This window comes from Notechis scutatus, chromosome 12 (genome assembly GCF_049901735.1).
Source record: "Notechis scutatus isolate UNSWTSFEM ecotype Mainland chromosome 12, rNotScu1.2, whole genome shotgun sequence".
NCBI lineage: Eukaryota > Metazoa > Chordata > Lepidosauria > Squamata > Elapidae > Notechis > Notechis scutatus.
This window is the reverse complement of record NC_142020.1, coordinates 11,020,734-11,046,279: the sequence shown is the minus strand read 5'-3', so window position 1 is coordinate 11,046,279 and position 25,546 is coordinate 11,020,734. Positions and strand designations below refer to the sequence as shown.

At 43.8% G+C, this 25,546-nt stretch overlaps 1 protein-coding gene across 2 annotated transcripts in view; it reads left to right on the top strand.

The window, feature by feature from the left end:
- Positions 1–1,131: 1,131 nt before the first annotated feature.
- SHISA9 (shisa family member 9) overlaps positions 1,132–25,546 on the top strand; it is a 178,881-nt gene continuing 154,466 nt past the window's right edge. For both annotated transcript variants that reach the window (XM_087973359.1, XM_087973358.1), the window contains exons 1-2: positions 1,132–1,933; positions 15,881–16,008. In XM_087973359.1, coding sequence (XP_087829485.1) covers positions 1,284–1,933; positions 15,881–16,008 — 778 coding nt within the window. In that variant the 5' untranslated portion in view covers positions 1,132–1,283. The remainder of the gene's footprint in view (positions 1,934–15,880; positions 16,009–25,546) is intronic.

Here is a 25,546-nt window from a genome sequence, read left to right as displayed (position 1 = left end):
CAGGCCAGGGAAAACCCAACTCTGATCAAACTTTTGCTTTAAAAACAAACAAACAAACAAACCCCCGGTTAAGCAGATTGTCTGAATCTTGCCTTTCACTGGTCTGGGGTCATTATCCCATTCGGGCTTCTCCTTCCAGTTTTTGTCATCCATCCAACACCAGCCCTCCCCGCTGCTCCTTCTAATCTAAAGGACTTTGGTGGAAGAAGGTTTAAAGGTGCGAGGAAGAGACTTAGGAAGAGTCGGGAAGAGATTTAGAGGCGCCACCCCGGCCCCCTCTCCGTCTCCCACCCCACCCCCCATCAGATCGCCTCTGGCTCTTACTCCAATCTCGGCTGGTTTCCTTCTCCATCGGCAGGACATGTGTGTGTGTGTGTGTGTGTGTGTGTGTGTGTCTGCGCGCGCCTTAGTTGGATTGGGGGGGAAGCAGAAGAAGAGACCCACGCTCTGCTCCCGACTCCCCTGCAGGTCTTTTTTAGAGAAGCTGCAGCAACCCAAGTCTCCTCCCCTCCTCCTTGCAGGGAGGGGAGGAGAGGGGGGGGCGCGCGCGTCTCCTAGCAAGAGAGTTTTCCCCGCTGGAGAACTTGGCCAGCGCTCTGGCGGAGAGGGGTGTGGGGCGGAGATGGTGGCGGCGGCGGAGGAAGAGCGGGGACCCTGAAGGGAGAAGGAAGAGGGAAGGGACTTGACTTTAATTTTTTTCTCCTCCTCCTCGCCCCATTCGCTTTCCCTCCTGCAAAAACCCCCCTTCTGTTTCCAACCTCCTTCCCTTCCCTTCTCTCCCCCTCCCTTCTCCGTCTCGCGTGGCGTCTTTTGACCCCCACCCTTTGCCTTTTCCCTACGGCGTGAATCCCCCACCCCACCCCAGTTGCCCCCCTCTCCCTCCCCCGCCCGACTCTTGCCGCTCCTGCTCCTCCCCTCCCCCTCCCCTTCTTTTGGCCACTCATTCACTCTCGGGGTGCCTCTCCACACTCCACAAGTGCCGCCGCTCACACTTCCCCTCCCCAGCTTTGGAAGCGGTGAGCAGGTGGGAAGAGGCGAGGAGGAGGAGGAGGAGGGGAGGGTCTGGCGGGGGGGAGGAAGAGGAGGAGGAGGAGGGGGGGGCACCCCGCCCCCCAACCCCGCATGCTCGGCAGAGGCGGCCCTGCCAGGCTCGCGGGAGCTGTCCGCGGTGCTGAAACCCCGGAGCTGTCCGCGGTGCTGAAGCGCAGCCTTCGCTACCAACTGCGGGGAGAAGAGCGGAAGAGCGCATCAGCGGGGCCTGCCCAAAAGAGAAGACCCCCTTTATGTACAATCCTTGGCGCAGCGCCGGAGCGTCGGGAGCCTTGAATTGCGGCGGCGGCGGCGGCAGCGGCGGGGAAGGCAACCTCAGGTGTCCCGGGGGTGCGCTGCGAAGGATGAAGGGCTTCCTCCGTCTGGTTTTGGGCTACTTGGCAGCAGACCTCCTCCCGCCGCTCCTGTGCCGGGCGCAGGAGAAAGTCGGGCAACACCTGGGCAGCATCGTGATGCTGTTCGATTCCGGCGGGAACCACAGCCGAGCGGGTGAGCCGCCGCCCGCCGACGCCTCGGAGCCGCCTCCCAGCCCGGAGGCATGCCGGGGCTACTTTGATGTGATGGGCCAGTGGGACGAGGCTTTCAACTGCAGCGTCCGTGGCTACCCATTTTGCTGTGGCACGTGCGGCTTCCGTTTCTGCTGCCAGGATCAGAAGAGGCGGCTAGACCAGGACGTCTGCACCAACTATATCAAGCCCCCCTGGCTGAACGGGCGCAAGATGACCAACCGGCCCATGGACTCATCCCACGACCCCACCCGTGACAAGACCAACCTCATCGTCTACATCATCTGTGGGGTGGTTGCTGTCATGGTGTTGGTGGGTATCTTCACCAAACTGGGGCTGGAGAAAGCGCACCGGCCCCAACGGGAACACATGTCCAGGTAAGCTGAGCCCCTTCCCTCCTCCTGCCTCTCTGGGATCCTCCCCTCCCCTCCCCAATTCACTCCACCTCCTCCCACCTCATGCCATGTGATGCCATATGCCACTGCCGCAGGCCTGGTCTACTGTTTTAGCCTTGTGGGGAGGGGGGGAAACTCCCAGCCTAGACGGGGTGAGCATCTTCTCTTCTTGGAGTGTGTGTGTGTGTGTGTGTGTGAATAGAAGCATGTCCCCTCCTTCAATTTTGGAAAAGGGGGGTGGGGGAGGGGTCTCTGCAGGGTGAATCAACCTGCACTTCTTGTGCAATAGTGCCCCAAAAGATCTCCTCCAGAATGAAGAGGACAGGAAAGAAAGTCACATGCACACAGAGGCACTTGCAGATGTTGGAGAAGCATCAGCAGTGGAAACCATGAAGGATGTTGGGTCAATGTAGCCAGAACCACAGCAAGATTTCCCCCCATTGCATCTGTTGGGACTCTGATGGATGCGTATGGGGGGGGGGGAAAAATCCTCTGTAGAGAACAATTCAATAATATACCCATCCACCATCCACTCACACATGTCTGCAGGCACACTCCCCTTTATCATCTAGCTACTTTGGCTCAAAAAGAATGGAGGCCTTCCCTGTTCATTCCCAGCCACCTCTCCCTCGAATCCAGAGTTCACCAAAAGCAGAGGTATATACTCTACCACGGAACCCATTTGAACCCAATTAACCATACCATTCCAAGCGGTCCAACTACAACTCACAGAACCCCACCCTGGAGATACAAACTTGTATACGAGCTCGGTCCCCACTGTAGAGATAGTGATGCTTCTTAGCATCAGGATAACATCTCTCTCTCACACACACACATTCTGCTGTCTGATGAGAACAGGCACTGGGTGAAAAGCAGTGTGTGGATGCGTTTGTGGTGCACAGGTTGATTTCAGAGCTATACCCACTGAGTATATATGGCTGGCTTACTTCAAACCTACACCCGCTTCTCGTTGCCAAACAAGGCGGCTGGGTTTGAGCTGTTTGCAAGTCCAATCATTTCAGGGGCCAGGCTATTTGGGCCTGGTGCCTCTTCTTGAAATTCCATCCATCGGCCTCCCCACCCAATTTTCCCCTGCTACCCGCCGGGCCCATGATGGCAACAAGAGGGACTCAAAGTTGCAATTCATTTGTCAAGTTGGTGGGGTGTGTGTGTCTGTCTGATTCGTTATGCTAATCCCCAACACATGAAAGCAAAACAGATGGGGAGAGACATTTTGTAGATCAAATAAAAACAATTAAAAGCAAAAATAGGAGGAGGGGGGGGGAGAGAGAGAAGCCAAGCAAATCGCTTTGTTGGAGGCTTCAGAGAAGCCAAGAACCTGGATGCTTTGTGGTGAATGTCCCTATTGACCATTGGGTTGGGTAATGGAGGTGAGAACTGTAGCCCCTAATCAGGTGGCTTTTTTGCGCTCCTTCAGATGGACATCAGCTTGTGGAAGAAGTTCTCAGGAGGAATAATGGCACCACCAGGAAATGTTTTTTTAAGAGGTTCAGCTGAAATGAGTGATGGTTGGTCAAGGTTCTTCATCTTTGGTCTATTTCCCATCCCATTCTCTCTCTCTCTCTCTCTCTCTCTCTCTCTCTCTCTCTCTCTCTCTCTCTCTCTCCCTCCCTCCCTCCCTCCCTCCCTCCCTCCCTCCCTCCCTCCCTCCCTCCCTCCCTCTTCTTTCTTCTCCATTCCCCCAACACCCAGGATGGACTAAACACGTGGAGTACCTTTCCAACTCAGGATCTTGATGTTTGCTTTGTGATTAACATCTTCTCCCTGCATTCAGGCACCCAAAATAGTTCTCAGAATGCATCACCCATTCCTTTCACTAGCAATTATTTGCTATTTATAAACTGGCTGATGGGCGATCATTTTTTACTACCAAGGAGAAAGCCTCGTGCAAGCATTGGTAGAGACCCCAAAGCTCCTGTGATCTTCTCTTAGGTTCACTAATGGGGGGGAAGTGGGGAGAGAGAATGAGAGAAACCCTGTTGAAGGTGAGGAATCTAATCCATTAAATCCAAGGCCAAGAAAGTTCCAAGGATGCCTTTCTGTCTTCTGCTTTTTGAAAAGATTGGGAAAGATCCTTCCCTTCTCCCTATTCAGATCTCTGTGTTTCTGTAGTCTCTATATTATATCAGTACAAGGTATAATGTATGACACCCATGTCGACGTACCATGTTATGGCTGAAAGGAGAAAGAATTGGAACCGATCTGAGATTCTGTGCAGTTAAACGAGGCTCCAGTTTTGATTGTTTGCTTCTCTGTTGTCCCTTCTGCTTACTTTCTCCCTTCCAGAGCTTCTTGTCTCTGCGATCCAACCTTTCCTAAAAATCCAACTTCTCCAGGAGGAGCAAACTGAACATTCTTCCATTTTTCTTTCTTTCTCCATCATTGTAAGGCATTATTTGCCTATATCCACTGCTGGTTGTTTCCAAAAGCTTACTTTTAGAAAATAAGCTTCAGCTGTGACTGGATGGTGGGGAACGGAAGGGTTTTTTATAAGCAAGAATGAACTAGTTCTGGACAGAATATCTCTAACACTATACCGAAGTCAGGAATTTCTTCAGTTGCTCCAAAATGTCTTTTACTCCTATTTTTTTTTCACACACCCAAATCTCTCCTGGTTATTCCAAGCTCACTTCCTTCAGGTGTGCATGGAGGGGAGATTTCTATTGGAATCTGAGATTCCTGGTGATCTAAGTTTGCCAGAGATCTGACAGCAGATCTTGATTGGTCTTTGACCCACCCTTGCTCTAAACCTCCTCCTTACCAGGAGACTGGCCATTTGTAATGGAGACAGTCTCCCCTCTGATATCTGGAGTGGTTCCTAAGGGTACAAAACGGAGTTTGTGAATGGGGGCATCTCTTCAACCGGAACGAGTTGTGAGCAAGTCTAGACTGGTGTATCCTCACATTCCATCTCAACACTATCCAGTTAAAGACTCCACAGGCCAAGGTGTTGGGAAGATGATAGTGGCCAAAATAGTGTAGGATCTCATGCCATTTGCAGGGGGTTGGACTAGAAGACCTCCAAGGTCCCTTCCAATCCTATTATTCTATGTTCTAAAATGGACAGAACAGAACAGAACAACACAGTTGGAAGGTCTATCCCAACTCTGTTAGTCTGTTCTGTTGTTGCAGAAGCAGATGTTGAGTTCCTTGTTAGGTGACTAAGGTAGAACATATTGAAACCATCCTATAGTTCCTTGGCCTCTCTAACAGCCAGACATCTTTCCATGACAGTTTCACATTCTCATGGTGTCCAAAATGGTTACAAGACTGCATCATTCATGTAACCTATTTTATCTGGTTATTGAATTAATCCTCTTTCTGGGTTGCCACTACAGATGTGCCAAAATACATCCTAACTTCACCAGATGAAAAAGGGTTCACACGTTAAGCACCCTTTCCCTCAGTAAATGTGCATGTGGTGTACGTGTTTGTTTGCATATGTAGACATGTGTGTGTTTCTCTCCACCATCTATCTAGCCAAATCAAGGTTAGCACACACCAAGGCTAGCATGGAGAAAAAAAGATATCAAGGCTTTATCTGACCTGGTTAAGCCATTAAGTGAGCACGAGTTGAAAGATAATCATTTTAGGCTGAAAAAGGGCAATTTATACATCTCTATCTGCCCCTTTTTTTCTTATTTATTGAAGTTATTTAACAGCTTTTGCATTGATCCAAGCTTAAATGCCTTGCTAGTGTTAAACACATTGTAGCAGAGGTGTTGCATGGCAACTTACCTGAAATAAATCATTTTTATTTTCCAGTTTGCTTACTTTAAGGCTAGTATAATTTTTTTTTTCTAAATAAAAATGGCTGCAAGAAACGAAGTGTTTGATTTCCCCCTTGAGGCCTGCCTCCATCCAAGTTAGCTTTCCAGACCCAAAGATCTAGAAATCTAGAACTGCTGGTATTTTGGAAGGGTGTGAAAACTAGATCTTTAGGAGAACGTATGGAGATAGAATAGAAGATTAATTGTTGTGTGGACATGTGGCATCATGGAGCAATAGTTGAGATTGTTGGCATTTTGTTTCTTCTTGTTTTCTGCTACATTGCTTATTTTCAACTTTAATTAGCCCATTGGGGATTTGTGGTATGTTCTATTTGGTGTGGTTAGACATCAGGCTAGAACCTGGGAGACGATGAATTCTAGGTCACAAATCCAGTTGGGTGACACTTGGGCCAGTCACTCTCAATAAACTATTCCAAGAAAAAAAACACCAACAACAACAACAACCCTCAACAACTAAGCAAACTGCAGAGTGTAGTCTAGGCAATTACCAGGAGCCAACATAGACTCAAAGACACAAAACAGTGATGACAACAAAAATCAAAAGATGCGCAGGGTTGACAAATTAGAGGAACATAGAAACCCATGGAATCAATCTATTGGAAGGCCATTGGGGTCTTGCATAGAGTGCATGCAATTTGACCTCCTTAGCAAGCAGTGTGTTTAGCTCTTTAGATGGCTTCACATGACACATTCAACCAAATAAAGATGATTTAGGGTGATTAAGCAACAAAGATGATTAGGGGACAGGAGGCTAAAACATATGAAGCATTGTTGCAGGAATTGGGTATGTCCAGTTTGATGAAGAAAAGGACTAGGGGAAACATAGACATAGAATAACAGAGTTGGAAGGAACCTTGGAGGTCATCTAGTCCAACCCCCTGCTCCAGCAGGAGAGTCTCTTCTAAATATTAGCCTCTACCTAGGATAGCAGTGTTCCAATATTTGAGGGGTTGCCACAAAGAAGAGGGAGTCAAGCTATTCTCCAAAGCAGGGGTTTCCAACCTTGGCAACTTTAAGACTTGTGGATTTCAACTCTCAGAATTCTGGGAGTTGAATCCACAAGTCTTAAAGTTACCAAGGATGGCGACCCCTGCTCCAAAGCACTTGAAGCAGGACAAGAAGCAATTGGATGGGAACTCATCAAGGAGAGAAGCAACGTAGAACTAAGGAGAAATTTTTCCAACAGTGAGAACAATTAATCAGTGGAATCCAGAAGTTATGGGCTCTCCATCACTGGAGGCTTTTAAGAAGAGACTGGACAACCATTTGTCTCAAGTGGTATAGGGTTTCCTGCCTGAGCAGGAGGTTGGACTAGAAGACCTCCAGGAACCCTTCCGACTCTGTTATTCTGTATTCTGTAACCAGGTCAGATAAAACCTAGGAGACGCATTCACATCACAAGCTAAGCTTGAGAGCAATGTTCATCATAGGTCAGTTCCCTACCTCACTAACTCCCGAGGCTTGGTAGAATGCCCTGAAGCCAACTCATTTGTCATCCAGCATATCAGGTGAAGTTAAGAAAAATCAGTGCATGTAAAGATTTGATTAAATCCACCCATTGAAGGAAAAATGACAATTCCAGAAGAGAAATCTGAATTTTAAACCAGTGTGATTGAATTTGGACAAGGAAGAAGCAGATCACAATGCAATACAGGTTGTCCTCCACTTACAACAGTTCGTTTCATGACAACGGGACTGAAAAAAAAAGGGAACTTATGACCTTGTTTCAAACTTACGACCATTGCATCCCTCGTGGTCACGTGATCAAAGTTTGGATGCTTGGCAACTGACTGGTATTTATGACAGTTGCAGTGTCCTAATTTCATGTGATCCCCTTTTGCGACCTTTTGGCAAGCAAAATCAATGGGGAAGCCACATTCGCTTAACAAGCATGTTACTAACTTAACAACTGCAGTGATTCACTTAACAACCATGGCAGGAAAGGTCGTAAAATGGAACAAAACTCACTTAACAACTGTCTCGCTTAGCAAAAGAAATTTATGGGCTCCTTTGGGGTTGTAAGTTGAGGATTACCTGTAATGGTTATAAGGTGCAGCTACCTATTTTTTATTACATGTAAGGAAAAAATACTTTCCATAACTGGTGAGAAAAATGATCAAATGGGACAAAAGTCACTTAACAACTGTTTCGTTTAGTAACACAGCTCAGTTGTGGTTGTACATTGAGAATTACCTGTAAAATATTTACAGACACTTCACATCCTGGACATAAACCACTTCAACTCCTTCCCTCAAAATGACACTATAGAGCCCTGCACACCAGAACAACTAGACACAAGGACAGTTTTTTCCCTGCATGCCATTACTCTGCTAAACAAAAAATTCCCTCAACACTGTTCAATCTTCTATTAATTCACTATTCACTATTAATCTTCTCATCACTCCTTATCACCCATCCCCTCCCACTTGTGACTGTATGACTGTAACTTTGTCGCTTGTGTCCTTACGATCTATATTGACTGTTTCCTAGTGTGATTTGATTGCTTATTGTACCCTGTGACTATCATTAATTGTTGTACCTGATGATGCTTGACTCTTGATGAATGCATCTTATCTTTTATGTTCACTGAGAGCATTTGCACCAAGACAAATTCCTTGTGTGTCCAATCACACTTGGCCAATAAAGAATTCTATTCTATTCTATTCTATTCTATTCTATTCTATTCTATTCTATTCTATTCTATTCTATTCTATTCCATTCCATTCCATTCCATTCTATTTTTATTGACTGTTTCCTAGAATGATTTGATTGCTTATTGCACCCTATGACTATTATTAAGTGATGTACCTGATGATTCTTGACTCTTGACAAATGTATCTTTTCTTTTATGTTCACTGAGAGCATTTTGCACCAAGACAAATTCCTTGTGCGTCCAATCACACCTGGCCAATAAAGAATTCTATTCTATTCTATATTCACCCATGCTCAATCTGAATTCCAAACCTTCCAGATTTCTGAAAATCTTCAGTGATTAAATAATAGCAGATGCCCACCTATTATTTGCCCTCCTTCAATTCTGCAATCTTGTGCTGTTGGGTTAAGCTAATTCTCTTTTCCTGGCACCTTTTCCTTGATTCTGTTTTGGCTCTTTTATATTTGGAGGCTTGAAGGTTGGAAAAAAAGAAAGAGGAATTTTCTGGTCTGTTTCCCAGGCCTTCTTGACAGTGAAAAGTCTGGGTAAAGCTAGAATGATGGAAAGGCAAACAGCAGCCCAAAAGAGAAGATCCAGAAACTAAATGAAAGTTTGAACAAAGCATACAACAGAACATTAGTGTGTGTGTGTGGGGGGGGAATTTGAAAAGAGTCTATAGAATTGTAAGGGAGAAATAGAAAATAAGAGGGCCAGCTTGGTGCAGCGGTTAAGGTATCAGATTAGAAACTGGGAGAATTCTAACCCTGCATTGAGCATGAAGCCAGCTGGGTGACTTTGGGCTAGTCGCTTTCTCTCAGCCTTAGGAAGGAGGCAATGGGAAATCTTCTGAAAAAAACTGGCCACGAAAAATGCAGGCTGTGTCTGAGAATTGGACACAATGGAAGGAGGGGGGAATTTGAAAACACAGGCAAGAAATATGAAGAGGAAGCAGAAAAGGGTAAGATGATAATTACTCATCTATCGAGAGAAGGGTGGGAGATATAATTCTGTTTTCTCTCTCTTTTTAATTCTTTTCTGTAACCTTTCTGTCTGCATGTTCATTTTACTGTATTGCAAAATTCTACACACATAAATATATGCAAGGAAGAAAATTAGATAGATGGATGGATAGATAGATAGATTGATGTGTGTGTGAGAGAAAGATATGAAGATAAAACGAAAATAGGTATTAGAGGACAAAACAATAAAAGCTTTTACCACAAGAAAGGAGAAACAGGTCTCTCTTCCCTCCTTCTTTCTCTCTCTCTCTCTTTCTTTCTTTGTTTTCTTTTTATCTATCTATCTATCTATCTATCTATCTATCTATCTATCTATCTATCTATCTATCTATCTATCTATCTATCTATCTATCTATCATGTATCTATCTATCCACCCATCCATATCTATCTATTTATCTATCCATATGTATGTATGTATGTATGCCTGTCTGCTTGTCTGCCTGCCTGCCTGCCTGCCTGCCTGTCTGTCTGTCTATATCTACCCATGACTAACTCCAGTCCTAAATCAGAATACAACAGAGAGATCAAAAGGAATTTCAATCTCTTATCTTTGTGCTGAATTCATATGACCAATAAAACTAGCCAACCTTTTGTTAGCCAGCAGTCCAAACCTAGGTAGTTAGCTTATGGTTGAGTGCTGTACAGTCCTTGGCCATGAGTAGAGACAAGGTTTGATTGACCACTGGGCCACAAGTGAAAGCACTGGAGAACATAGGCCCCATCCACAGCCAAGAGAACCCAGATCCATCTAAGAAACCAGAGGGGTAATTTCCCCGCTCTAAGTAAATATGTTTCATTGTTTGAAGACGAGCTGTGGGCAAGACCATTGTGAAATCAGTTCTCAAAGTCTTCTCTTACAAAGAGCTGCTTGCTGGAAGACGGTTTGATTTCTTCCAGAGATTGCTGGATGCTGTGTGTGTGTGTGTGTGTGTGTGTGAGAGAGAGAGAGAGAGAGAGAGAATTCTCAGGCTTTGTTCAGATTTGTGCTTTTTGTTAAAGGCTGCAGCCACAACTGGCCTTGGCTAAGCCTCCTGCATCTTTCTTCCCCGTTGTGATTCCATGTTCTGTTTCCAAGCAGCCAGCTGGTACCAACTGTTGGGGTGCACCTGCTCATGCCATAGTTACTAGTACATGGAGATGTATTCTAGGGTGTTTTTACTGTGCTCAGATGCTTCTTCTTCTTCTTCTTCTTCTTTTTTGGAGGGGGAAGCACTGAAAGTCAGTGATCATACATTTTGTGGAGGCCCCTTGGTTCCTGATGTAGCCTTGCTGGACTATGAATGCAGAGTGTCAGATGCAAAGAATCAGGGCCATACAGTAGGTTCCAGTTAGCTGATCTACTGCTCGTGCCTCTAGTTAAGAATCTAGTTAATTAGTGATCAGCACTAAATGTGGGCTAGATAGGAATCAATAGAATTCAAGAGGGGGTTGGACTTAGGCCATTTGTGGGAACATAACTACTCTAGGCTGATTGCCCTCTTGACACCACCCTCAGGCTCTGTCTCTCCTTCTCCTCCAAAGAGGGACTTATAGTTGTACCCAAACTCACCCAACTGCCTTTCATGGTTAAAGTGGAACTAGAACGCACAATCTCTTGGTGATTGGCCAAAGTCACCCAGCCAACTTTTGTGCCTAGGGTGGGACTAGAACTCACAGTCTCCTGATGATTGACTCAAAGTCACCCAGCCAGCTTTCATGCCTTAAGTGAGTCTAGAACTCACATAAGGGAAGATACGAGCTCCATGAGTGTAGTTTAAAGAAGAATAAAATCATATATCAAATGTCTGAGCTAGGTTGAAAGTTGAGATATTGAAAAGCCATGTTGACATTCTCACCGGCTCAAAGTTAACTCAGCCTTCCATCCTACTGAGGTGGGTAAAATGAGGACCCGGATTGTTGGGGGCAACAGGCTGACTCTGTAAACTGCTTAGAGAGGGCTGGAAAGCACTGTGAAGCAGTATATAAGTCTAAGGGCTATTGCTATTACTAAAGGAATTCCTGAGAATTTTACTCCGCTAATTGAAGCTGACTCTAGGGAGTGGTGCTCATCTATGTTTCAAGGTCATTGAGCCAGCACTGTCTGAAGACATTTCCGGGGGTCATGTGGCCAGCATGACATCATGGAATGCTGTTACCTTCCCACTGAAGTGGTACCTATTTATCTACTCGCATTTGCATGCTTTCCAACTGCTGGAGCTGAGGCAAAAATGGGAACTCACTCCATCACATGATGCTTGGCTCTCGAACTGGCTTTCCAACTGCCAGGATACCCATTGGGTATCTTAACTGCTGAGCCACCCCACCACCCCAGGTTGGAAGACCCCAGCCCATAATAAGGTTTATTTCAATAGGCATAACATATTCTATAAATGCAGCAACTAGTGGAGGGTTAGTGTATGGGGTAAACCAGGCCAACAGGTGAGGAGGCGAGGGGAGTTATGATCCACAGTGGACCTCTCCATGATTTGCAACAGTTCAGCAAAAATGTCCGACTCCTAAAGACCTGAAAATTGGAAGAATCAAAATTAAAAAGAAGAAGAAGCTGTGAGTTACATTGCTGGAGGGGAAAGCAGCAGAGAGGATGTTGGTTTGTTTGTTTGTAAGCTTTGCTCTGGCACCATTCTCTTGTGGCTCAACTGGCTATCTGCCCAGCCTCATTTTCCTCCTTAACTTTTCTCCCAGATGTGGCTGTAATCTGCTCTTCGAGATAAACACTCCTAAGGATTTGAGTCCCCGCTGAAAAGTTGGGCTGATACATCACACTAACGGAGAACAAATATGTAGCCTGGGTGATCTATATATTGTTGGGTTCTTGGTGTTTTCTGGACCATCTTTCCTTCTGGCAGACTTCTCCTCACCAACTCTGGTGATGAAACTTCTGCAAGACCATCTATAAGAAGACAAGACAAGGTTTTCAAGAACCCAACATCAAACTAAACCGAAATAAAGATTGTTTCCTTGTGTGGCTTAGCTTGGGGTCTGAATTCAGCCTGGGTTGTCTATTCATTAAACCCTGGTTGAATCAACCTTCTTGACTTAGAATCTGAACCGAGCCTAGATCATACAAGGTTGATGATTGACTATTTCTGCTTTAAAGCATGATTCAAAATATACCCCAAAGGAAAAAAATGTGATACATCCATCATACTTTGCGGATAGAAGAATTTGGTGTTACTCATTAGCCGTGTGGGAATATCTCCACCAACATGGGAGCTCTGCCAAGGAGGATTCAGAAGGCTTTCCCATCCAAAAAGGCAGAGAAAACTGGAGGAGTTCAGCTATAATTCATGCCATGAGCACTGCTTGGGTTGTGTGTGTGTGTTTTTTTTGACATCTATTTAGCTCGGCTTCTCTTTCTGTGTAGCTGCTCATTTTCCTATGATTTGGGAGAGGCACAAATCTTTCTTTGAGAGGCAGAAATTTCTTCCTTTCTCTCTTTCTTTCTCTCTTTCCTTTCTACCTTCAATTGTGATTGTAAGTCAAGGCAGTGGTGGGATTCAAATCATTTAACAACCGGTTCCTTGATCTAGTGATTTCTACCAACAACCATTTCACCAAACTGCTCAGACAGTTAACAACCAGTTCTCCCGAACTGGTGAGAACTGGCTGAATCCCACCACTGAGTCAAGGACTACCTGTAAAGGTGCCTTTTATTTATTCTGTTCCCATTTGAAAATAAAATTTAGCTTGTTATTGCACTTCCTGTTCTTCTGATAAACAGATTGCCAGCATTAGAAAGAGTGCAGAGAAGAGCAACAAAGAGGATTAGGGGACTGGAGGCTAAAACATATATAAAGAATGGTTACAGGAACTGGGTATGTCTAGTTGAATAAAAAGACGGACTAGGGATGAGATGATAGTAGTGTTCCAATATCTCAGGGGCTGCCCCAAAGAAGAGGGAGTCAAGCTATTCTCCAAAGCACCTGAAAGGAGAACAACAAGTCGTGGGTGGAAACTAATCAAGGAGAGAAGCAACCTAGAACTAAGGAGAAATTTACTGATAGTGAGATTAACCAGTGGAACAGCTTGCCTTCAGAAGTTGTGAATGCTCCAACACTGGAAGTTTTTAAGAAAAGATTGGACAGCCATTTGTCTGAAATGTTATAGGGTTTCCTGTCTAAGCAGGCGGTTGGACTAGAAGACCTCCAAGGTCCCTTCCAACGCTGTTATTCTATAGAGATTTTAACCTATTTATAACAACCTTTTTTTTATGTGTCCAAAAACCTGGTGTAATTGACTGTGGCTTTGTGGGCAGGTGTTTGTGTGTTATTTCCCCCGTGATTTAGACTCTGCCGAGAACTGCAGATCGCAGTATAATTTCCCTGTTAGCAGATTAGTTACTCAGCTCTTTGAAGCTGTGGCCAGTTCTGTGATTTTTCTCCATTATGTAGGCCAACACTACAGCTCTCTTGATCTGTTGCTGCTTCTTCAACTTTCTCAGCTCCTCAACTTATTCTGAGTCTTTCCCTTAAAATTTCCCTTTTGTTTTTCCTTTCCCCTTCCCCTTCTCCTATCAGGCAAGTTTATGCTTTTCTCATTTTCCTTAAGGAATCTGAATATTCAGAAACTTGAGAAAAACCGAAGAAGCGTTGTTCTTTCAAAACAACCTATTTCATTCCTCTTCTTTTGCTAAAAGTTCAATTCTGGAACTCTGGAACTCCAGTGCTGTCATCCCCAATAAGCCCCAACTTTGGGGGTAGTTTTTTTTTTTTTTAAATAAATGCAAACATCTAGATTCTCTCACCAGCACTGAGGCAAAAGCCAGAGAGTGGGAGGGCACTGAGAGAGAAAAAAACCTGCTTTTTATTCCATCCCCACTTCTCTTCCATTCCAATATCACAGGATTTGCTTTCAATGCCTCGTTTAAAAGAAAAGAGAACACCTGATTATTTTTCACAAGAGTGGAAAATGAGAGCTTTTGCTTACTTCTTCAGTTACAAGGTTGCTGAGGGTTGTCGCCTCCTTCTTGGCACGGTCCTCCCTGTGGTGGTTTGATGCTTTTTCTTGTTTACTGCGTGTCCTTCAGTTCCAAAGAAAGAAAGAAAAAAAACTTCAGCTTGAGAATATTTCCTGTTGAGTTTCTGCAGTACAGCTAGTCCTCAATGTACAACCACAATGGGACCCGAATCAGTGGTGGGATGCAATTTTTTTTACTGTGGGCGTGGCTTGGTGGGCGTGGCAGGGGAAGGTTACTGCAAAACCCCCATTCCCTCCCCATTCCCCTAACCTGCTTTCCAGTTCCGTTCTCCTGTGCAGGGCAACCAAAGGAGACCCAGGTGATCTGGGACTCGGGAGGCAGAGAATAGATGGGGTTGGCAGGGCCAGTCAGAGGTTGTATTTGCTGGTTCTCCGAACTACTCAAAATTTCCACTACCGGTTCGTGAGAACCGGTCAGAACCGGCTGAATACCCACCTCTGACCTGAATGTCCATGGTGAAGCCGGACTCACTTGTTAAGTGAGTCACACCTGATTTTACAATCACACCCTGATTTTGCTAGGGTTGCTCAGCGAATCCTTGCAGTGGTGAAGTGAACCATGCAGTCGTTCAGCGGATCTAGCTTCCTGCGTTGACTTCACTTATCAGAAGCTGGCTTGAAGGGTGCACGTTTTGGAAAAAGTTCAGAGAAGAGCAACTAAGGCCTGGAGACTAAAATATATGAGGAACGGTGGCAGGAATTTGGTGTGTGTCTAGCCTAGTCAAAACAAGGACTAGGAGTGACATGATCGCAGTGTTCCAATATCTCAGGGGCTGCCACAAAGAAGAGGGGGACAATTTATTTTCCAAAGCACCTGAAGGCAGGACAAGAAGCAATGTGAAAGATGGGTATTTAATCAAAGTCATGTTTGTATGTAAATGGGATAACCTGGAATTATGCTGTTCACTAAAAAAAAAGATGTTTTTAAAATGTGAAAACTGAAATAAAATTTTATTTAAAAAATGTCTAAGGGCTATTGCTATTCCTTCCTTCCTTCCTTCCTTCCTTCCTTCCTTCCTCCCTCCCTCCCTCCCTCCCTCCCTTCCTTCCTTCCATGGTGCACAGTGGGTAGAATGCAGCATTGCAGACTAAGTCTGCCCAATGTCAGGAGTTTGATCCTAACTGAGTCAAGGTTGACTCAGCCTTCCCTCCTTCCAAGGTGGGCAAAATGAGGAGCCAGATTGTTGGGGGCAATATGCTGATTCTGTAAACCGCTTTGAGAGGGCTGTAAAGCACCACGAAGCGGTATATAAGTCTAAAACTCTATTGCTATTGTTACGTGGGGTAGGATAATTTCTTTCCTGGAAAAATTCAGAAAAAAACATCCTCTCTATTTTCCAATCCAGAAACTGAGCACAGTATAAAATGGTTCTCTATGCCCAGATTTGAGTTGTGTGTCACTTGCATCTGGAATAAGATTTGTGAGGTGCATGAACTTAATTCTCTTCTCTTTTCACAACTTCTCAGAGCTCTGGCTGACGTGATGCGACCAGAAGGTGCCTGCACCGCAGATCACATGGAAACCGATCTCAACATTGTGGTTCACATGCAGAATTACGAGAACATGGAGACCAGAGCACCTGCTAATAACTTACGTAAGTGTGACGGCATCGGTGTTTCGCTCGGTGTCCTTGGACTTCCTTAAGCCCGTGAGAGATTGACTTTGTCTTGCCTTGCTAAAATCCAGCGCTAAGAATTGGCCAAATTCTGACCTTCGGTGTTTTATTTCTGGTGGTTTCACATCAGCGTATCTTTTTGCTAGACCTCTTAAAAAGGCAATTGAGTTGTTTTAAAGTCTGTACAGATTCTCAGTCATTCAGGTTGTCCCAAAGGTGTTTTTTTTTTCAAGAGGTTTCTGGCTTTTTTTCCTTCTGGTGAAGACGTTTTGCTTCTCATCCAAGAAGCTTCTTCAGCTCTGACTGGATGGTGGGGAATGGAAGGATTTATACTCCTTGCAGATAGCTGATCATTTGCATTCTTTTTAGAGAGTCATTGAGGCCACTTGGAGCTTTATCTGTGTCCTCAGGGTCACCTGAGTAGTACAATGGGTGTGGAGCCTACTTGGAATTCCTTTTTCTTTTGAAGAGGTTTTGCTTCTCATCCAAGAAGCTTCTTTAGCTCTGACTGGATGGTGGAGAATGGGAGGAATTATATTCCTTACAGACAGCTGGTCCTTTGCATCCTTTTTAGAGAGTCATTGAGGCCACTTGGAGATCGAGCTGTGTCCTTGGAGTCACTTGAGTGGTGCTCCTGGTTCCTGTAGTCTGCCATTTTTCTTCTGGAAATCCATTCCTACTCCCACACCGTGGTTTTCAAGTATTGGTTTTTACACAAAATGCTTTTCAAGTATTTCAATCAGAACTCACTTCAAGAACCAGGAAGGGCAAATAAACCTTTTAGGCATCCAAACCAAACACATGTTGTCTTGGAGGTTGTATATCTCAGCAGGACTTAATTTTCAACATGTTGCATTTGTTATAAAGATTGCTGTGGATTTTCCTGAAAACGGGAAAAGAATTTTCTGACAGCCCAAATCCTAAGGATTGTAACCAGGTCTTGGTGACAGCAGTGAACATCATAACTCATTGTAGACCTGCAATATATTTGTGGTGTATCCGTTTTGTTCTGTTTAGTATTTCAATCAGGTTTTTTGGGGGGACATGGCTGGTATAAATATATATCTGAATTTCTGACTTATTAATCAATTATTTTGGAAAAGGTTTCCAGCAAGGGAAAAACAGTGCGTGGTGAAATTTGGAAGAACACTTTCCAACGCTTTGTCAGAATTGTGGTTTTTTTTCTCCACTTCATTAGCAATAAATGTACTGCTAAACCCAGTGCAAAACCTACTGGGGAATAATGGTAAATATTTAGATCAAAGCTGCTGCTTTGAGTGAGATCTCAGAGCTGGATGATTGTCAATGGTTAGCTATGAAACTTTGGTCACTAAAAGCAACTAATACATTAAACTAAAATGCAGGAAGTTTTAAGACTCTGGATCATTAAAATACACACACACACACACACACACACGCACACACACACACGACATCCAGGGTTCCTTCATTGACTGTGAAAATGCAAATGTAAATCAGAGGAGCAAGATGTGACTGCTGCATGTTTATATTTTCAGTGCAGGTTTCAAAAATGGAAACTTCTGCATTGATCTTATGGGGGGGAAAAAGCTTCTTTGAGCAATTCTTCACCACTCCCTGATGACCTCCTGAAAAAAAGGTGTTGTTTTTTTTTTAAAGTAGGCCTTGTTTCTCAATCATCTTTTTTTATCTGTGCTGCCTCGTTGTCTGCAGACGGATTTGTCTCCCTCTTCTCGTGGAGAACGTTGTCCGTCTTTGAACAGTGGAGTATTTTAAGACCGCCACTTTTTAATTGATGCCTTCATAGTTGTTTCCTGGCTGTTGCTTTTTGGAGGTGTTGAAGAAGAAAATTGGGTGACATGAATGGATCTAATTTGTGTGAATTAGATTAATCCGACTTGAGCTTAAGAAGCCAAAAATAACTGTGCGTTGATTAAAATATGAATGACGGGAAATGCACGACAGAGCTGTGAGAACTGGACTAAGGCCGTTGCTGATATTGGCCGGGAAGGTGCATAGAGACTCTTCATGGCATCTGTGTTTCTGGAATTAACTCATTTTGGATGGTCACGACATTGCAGGTAGTCCTTGACTTATGACCACAAATCGGGTATAGAGCTAATAGAGCTAATAGCTACATAAAAAAAGTGCAGGAGCAGCTGTCTGCCTGTATTTCAACTGGGGCTGATGGCCAAAAGAGGCACATGGATTTTGACGATGACACTTGCTCTACATGGGTACAAAAATGGCCTATGGGGTGGACCAAGGGGGCGTGGTCCACTTAAACCTAAAAATGTTCCCCCTGGGTCTAAAAACAGAAAGGGATTCAAAATTTGCTTTCTCAGCTGCCCTTTCCTCTTTGAATGCCAACGATAATGGGTCTAGCAAAGGCCAGTAAGATATTCCATGAACATCTTTATTCAGACAAATGGCATTTTTATGGCACTGACCTTTCCTTTTGGCTTCTACCTTAATTGTCTTTTTAAAAAGAGAAAAAGAGGCTGCTGAAGTTCTCCCTAGCTGTGCATGGGAGGAGAGAGAGAGAGAGAGAGAGAGGGAGAAAAAAAGAAAGGATCTTCTGAGAATTGTTTTCTTTGAGTCCAAGAACATTGATGACTTAGTTTGAGCTGTCGTTGCCTCTCACCCCCTCTTCAACTGCACCTTGCAATAATCATTGGATGGGTGGCAACTCAATGAGTTTATAGCTAAGACCTTGAAGGAACATCTTTCTCAACACCTTTGGGTTTCATGTGATGACGTTGGGTTAGAAGAAAAGCGGGAATAAGAATGGAATAAGAAAGTACTAACATTGATAATGTTATCTAGTTTGATCCAGTATTATTTATGAGTTATATAGGAATTAAATTTCTGCAAGAAAACAACCAAGCTTTGAGCCCCAAGGACCACATAGTCGTCCTCCTCCTCCTCCTCCTCCTCCTCCTCCTCCTCCTCCTCCTCCTCCTCCTCCTCCTCCTCCTCCTCCTCCTCCTCCTCCTCCTCCTCCTCCTCCTCCTCCTCCTCCACCTCTCAGTGCCATTGTAACTTTGAATGGTCACCAAATGGAGAGTTGTAATTAGAGGTCTATCTGTAAGGTGGAGTAGTGGTGAAGATGCCCAACTAGAAGTAGAAGGACTCTACTTTGAGTTGACACTCAACCATCAAAACTCCCTGGGGGATTTTGGGCAGTTATTCACTGTTAGCCCATTTTACCTCTCAGAGTGGTTGTTGGAGATTATGGAAGGAAGGAACATTTGCTGCCTGAAGTTCCTGATTGAAAGGCCAGATAGAAATCTAGTGAATATTAGAGAACAAGAGGAAAAAGATTATGATAAAATTTGGAATTTATTTTATGAATGGCTAGATAGAAGAGTAAGAAATTGAAATATATAAGTACAGTATAATATCTATTACTGATAATTGAATGAGTTAGACAGAGTAAGAAAATGAATGTGAAATATATTAATGAAAGTCGATAAATATAATGTTAAGGCTAATATAATAAGTGATATATGTGATATAAAATACTTAGAATGAGTATAAAGATATATAAGTAAAATATGTATGGTAATGTTATTATATGCACAAAGAAATGTGTACCCAACTGACACACTGATGAACAGAAAGAAGGTTTTGTTTGTTTTTGTTGTTATTATAAAAATAAAAATATTAAAAAAAAAGAAACCTAGTGAACAGGCATGTAATTGTTTTTGATCTTGACGTCCATGTTTATAGACGCTTATGAATAGATTCAGGAGGGTGTATTTTTGCCATTTCCATACTCCCTCCACTAATTGTTAAATTTGTTAAAAATACATTTCTTCATCTCCCCAGACCACCTGATCCTCTCCTCTTTGGCACTGTGCAGCTTTTCTCTTAGCCTAGAATAAGCTGATACAGCAAGACGTAATTATCTCAGACACGTTCATACATTCATTTCTGAATGTATCCGGCTACACTTACTTTTGCTACAGGTAGATAAATATGGCTTTATCCGGATTTCTTATTTCTATTTTTTAAAAAAATCTCTGCACCAAAAACCAAACCAGGGAACAAACTGAACGGTGTTTGACATTGGTGATATTAAAAGAATGAACATGAATAGGCTTTCTCCTCTGACTTGATAAGAATGGGTTCCAATCTGTGAGCTGCATCTCTGAATCACACCTTTGCAATTAACTAAGCCAAGCTGTTTAAAAATCCCCTCCTTCCATTCTTCAGTAATACTCCCAATTATGTCTATGCCTAAAAAGATACAAGGAAACCAGTAGGGGAACAACGTTAAATCGTAGGAAACGTTTTAGGACTTCCCTTCTTTTTAACGAAATACGCCTCATCCCTCTTTGTCTCCCAAGTTTTTGTGACAAGAAGAAGCAATGAGGATATATGTGTTGACTGATAGCTTCATGCGCTTCTTTTAATGACTGGACACCTCTCTTTTTTTCCATGTCCCCAGTTGGCAAGTCTCCCTTTTTAAGCCACCTAGGGGGACTTTTTGCAATGCATTTGCAGCAACGGGAGGAATTGGGTTTTAAGCTGCCTGCTTAGCGGCGTTGGAAAGTGGACAATTGAGGTCAACAGAATTAAAGTGGTGCACAGTTTATGTCACCAATTTGTCCCAACATGGGATAAAATGAGAAAGCTGAGGCCATAACCAGAAGGACCAGCAGCAAGGCTGATGGCAGGGAAGTTGTCCACCAGGATGTGGGTCAGGGGTTGGCAACCTTAAACACTCAAAGAGCCACAAAAATCCTAACCGGAAGCCCCGTTCAATTCTGGAACTCACCAGAAGTCCGGTTCCCCCCACCATAGAGTCTCCTCCTAGCATGGCATCCCTGTCCTAACCGAAAGCCCTATCAATTGGGGAGCCGACCGGCAACAGGGAGCTGCAGCAGAGGAATGAAAGAGCCACATGTGGCTCCAGAGCTGCGGGTTGCCGACTCCTGATGTGAGCAATGCCCGGGGACCGATTACTTAAACCGGAACCTGATCAGTTTGTGGCAACTTCATAACAGAACACTCTGTCAAGCGAAGGCAATTATACACATCACAGGATAATGTTGCACGATCCAATCTGGAGGGGTCACCAAGAAAGACCAAAGGTTTAGTTTTCTAGGCTTTCGGACTTGTGCCGGAGCCCATCCTCAGGGAATTTCTCTAGCAGCGTGTGTGCTTTGAGTTATTGTGGTATTTATACAGTGCCTGTTATATGTGGCTTTTTACGTGTCATCTATGGAGATTCTCAGGAATCCAGATCATGGTTTGTCCTAAAGGTGCTTTTTTCCCCCAAGAGGCAACTGGACTGTCTAGTTTTTCTTTGAAGACGTTTCGCTTCTCATCCAAGAAGCTTATTCTGCTCTTTAGATGTTGTTTGGGGGTGTTGATGGCTGCCTATTAAGTCATTGGCTGTTGTTCCCTTGTGCTGCCAAGCCCTTGCCTTCTAAGTACAGTAAGGAAGTAAGGCCTCCTAAATAATCTGTCTTTAAGGTGTTCATTTAATCTCCAGTCATTCATTTTCAACCATTCCACAAGATGATCCTTTTACTGGGACTTCTGGCTTCTTTATATTTGGGTGAGGCCGATTGTGCAAGGGAGAGTATGTAGATCATGGTGCCTTCAAAATCTTGGGTCTGTCTCTGGAACTGTTCCAAAGGCTGCTGATGAACATGTTCAGAGTGTCAAAAATCAAAAATCTATATATATATATAAAAGTGAAATGCCACTCATGCATCATCACAAAATCTCCAGAACCGTAAAGCCTACAAACTTGAAATTTGGCCCGTATGTTCCTCTTGGCTTCTAGGTGCTCACTAAGAAAGGATTTTTCAAAATGACCATCAGAGCATTAGTATTTCTATTATTATTATTATTATTATTATTATTATTATTATTATTATTATTATTATTATTATTATTATTATTACGCTCTGATGCAAAGGAGTCCCACTCCCATTCCCCACCTGGAAAGAAATCACTTCCAAATACAAAACACAAGCAGAGGAAAGGAGTTTCAGTTTCAGTTGTTTCACAGCCAGAACCAAGCAGTTTTAGTACAGAACAGTTGAGCTAAGCCCCGCCCAGGCTCCTTGCTGTCTCCTTCTTGCTTACACAGCAAATACTGTTTCACTTTCCAAACAGCCCTCAACTCTCTCACACACTGACAGGACACTAGCCAGATGAATACTGATGGATGCTGGTAGGCAGAGGCACCCCCCCCTTATTTTCCTCCCCAAAAACTAAGCCCGATCACCTAGTTTCGTAGTGAGGCATGGGTATCGAGCTAGTATAGAATAAATGCCCAGGGGAAAAGCCATGTTTTGTGGGAGAGGGAAACCTGTCTTTTATGAAGTGCAGATTTATTTGAGTCCAACTCTATTTTTAATTGTTTCAAGGACACAAAAATGCCACAACACAACTGCCTTGCCATTTCTTTTTTTTTTTTTTTTTTTCAGGAGGTGTTTTCTTCCTCCCTCAGTCTAGCTTGAGGGTGTAGGATTCCCCAGTGGATCTCATCCAAGTACCAACCAAGCCTAGATTTACTAAGCTTCTCAACCCGATTCAGATCTGCCAGATGCTGCCACCCAATGAGATAGATTGGATTTAATATTTAATTTTAAATGAAAAAAAAAAAAAAGAAAAAGAAACAACTCACCCTGAATTAAATTTAGTTTTCACTCTGGCCCACATTCCCTTTCTGGAGAAGTAGCCTCAAGCGTTCTTCTCAAACGCCAGCTGTTAACAATGCTTGAAAATGCATATATATATATATATATATATATATATATATATATATATATATATATATATATATATATATATATATATATATATAAATCAAAATGCAATATTATCCTGGAACAGTTGACCATCGAGATTGTGGGTTTACAGTTTTTAGAGGCTGGACAATCACCATGTTTTTTCTGAATCCTTGCAGAGAGTTGGACCCTACAACAACCTGCCAAGTTGGAGAGATCTTGTTTTAGATCTTCATCTACATGCGGTTAACGTGGGAAATTCTTTCTCTAGCCACAGCCATTTCATCTCCAATTTTGTGGCAATGATTAGCTAATGCAGGTGGGGAAAGCAAGGGCAATGAGGAAAAACAAGGCAGGCGTGAGGCTAAATTTGCTCAGGGAGCTTCCACAAAAAAATACGGTATATGTGTATGCTGATTGACCACCATTCTTGGCAGAAGTCTCCTTGAAGCTTTGTTGAAGTTTCTGGGAGCCAATGCAGGCATTCAAGCTAGAACGTCTAATTTGGTTAGGGTTGGACCTGTCATGCCTCTGTTAGAGTCTGAATCCAAGGAGGAAGAGGAACAGCTGACAGGGAGGGGGAGTGTAGCTCCTTTGGCTGGGGAAGGGCAAAGTCTGGCTGGGCAGAGCAGGGAAGAGATAGAACAAGGGAGAGGGAGTTCAGAGGAAGACCCAGGCCCACCCTCCTCTTCATCCTAGGGCATGCAGGGAAGAACAGAGAAGAGAGCAACGTGAGTTGCATGGCTTATGGGGGAGGAAAGGGCCCTGATTCCCTTCATTAGCCACACCTGGGAATGAGAGTGTAAAAGAGATGCAAGCTGAGTGCGGCATCTGCTGGGAACAAACGTGAGTTTATCTTGTATTGACTTCGGTTATCTGTGTTTCTGGTGTCTTGCCAACTGTGCTGAGTATTGCCGTGCCTTCACATCTGGAATTCTTACTCCTGCCCTGCCCAACTAATTACCTCATCTTGCCTTGATTGGACTTATAATTACAGTTTGTGTTGACCACGTTTTGGACTTAATTCTCTGTAGCCAAAGGCTGTTCCTGGGAGAGTTTTTCTCCAGCCCAGAAGGTAACCTGGACATCGGGGGCAAAGTTGGAGCTATTAAAGGGACTCTTATTGATTATCTGACTGTGTTGCCTTTGTGCCACGCCCCTTTGGGTCATCACACTTTCCTATTCAACCTATTTGAAGCTGGTTGAGATGATCAGCACTGTTCTCCAATACCTCCCAGAGATGCTGAACAGAGCAAAGTTAATTGTACCTTGAAAAATTGCCAAGAGCAATGAGGTAAATCCACGAATTTTAGCATGTGGGAAGTTTGACAGGTGGCTTGTGCACAAATGATATGATTCACGGAACAGAAAAAGGACCAGAGGATGATTGAGTCCAATCCATTGCCACATGCAGGAAAACCAATCAAACCACCCATGAAGGGTTCATCTCCAATGTTTTCTTCAAAAAAACAAACAACAAAAAAGAACCCCTCCAGAGATGGAGAAACCCAGAATCTTTTGGGTCGATTGTTCTACTGTTGCACAGAGCTTCCTGAGAGAATTAGAGGAAATATTTTTTCTTCCTTATGTGTCATTTTAAAAAAGGCAGCTGCACCTTATATCCATTACAGGTTGTCTTTGACTTACAACCACAAAGGAGCCCCAAATTTCTGCTGCTAAGCAAGACAGTTGTTAAGTGAGTTTTGCCCCATTTGATGACTTTTCTTGCCACTGTTTTTTAATTGAACTTCTGCAATTGTTAAATTAGTAAAGGTAAAGTTGACTCAGCCTTCCATCCTTCTGAGGTGGGTAAAATGAGGACCCAGATTGTTGGTGGCAAGAGGCTGACTCTGTAAATCGCTTAGACAGGGCTGGAAAGCACTGGAAAGCAGTATATAAGTCTAAGGGCTGTTGCTATTGCCCTTCCTTCCTTCCTTCCTTCCTTCCTTCCTTCCTCCCTCCCTCCCTCCCTCCCTCCCTCCCTCCCTTCCTTCCTTCCATCCATCCATCCATCCATCATGCACAGTGGTTAGAATGCAGTATTGCAGGCTAACTCTGCTGACTGTCAGCAGTTCGTTTCTCACTGGCTCAAGACTGACTCAGCCTTCCATCCTTCCGAGGTGGGTAAAATGAGGACCCAGATTGTTGGGGACAATAGGCTGACTCTATAAACTACTTAGAGTGGGCCATAAAAGCACTGTGAAGTGGTATATAAGTCTAAGGGCTATTTCTATTGCTCTTCCTTTCCTTCCTTCCTTCCTTCCTTCCTTCCTTCCTTCCTTCCTTCCTTCCTTCCTTCCAAACTTCAGTGAATTCTCTTAACAATGATGGCCAAAATATTATAAAATTGGGACAGGATTCACTGAAAAACTGCCCCGCTTAGCAAAAGAAATCTTGGGTTTAATTTTGGTTGTAAATCAAGGACTATTTATCCAGAATGTTTCTATCTCATCCTTCTGCCTGATAACAGGCTTCCAAAGCAGCCTGGGGAGAAAAAAAACAAACCCAGGCCTGACCTACTACAAAATGTTCTGCATCTTTTCTAATAATGCTGTTCAGCTTGGCTGACGTGCGAGTCCCCTTAAGCAAAGCACCGTGTTCATTTTTCTTCCTTCCCTCTCACTCCAGTTCCCCATTTCTCTTTTCCACCTGTCTTTCTCCATTAGAGCAGGCCTACCTGATCCCTCACGGCTGTAAGCTGCTTCTCAAGGACTTTGGTTTGACTCTAGAAACCTCCCAAAAGTCGACTCCAAGTGATAACTCGCTAGTCACATGGACTCCTTCAC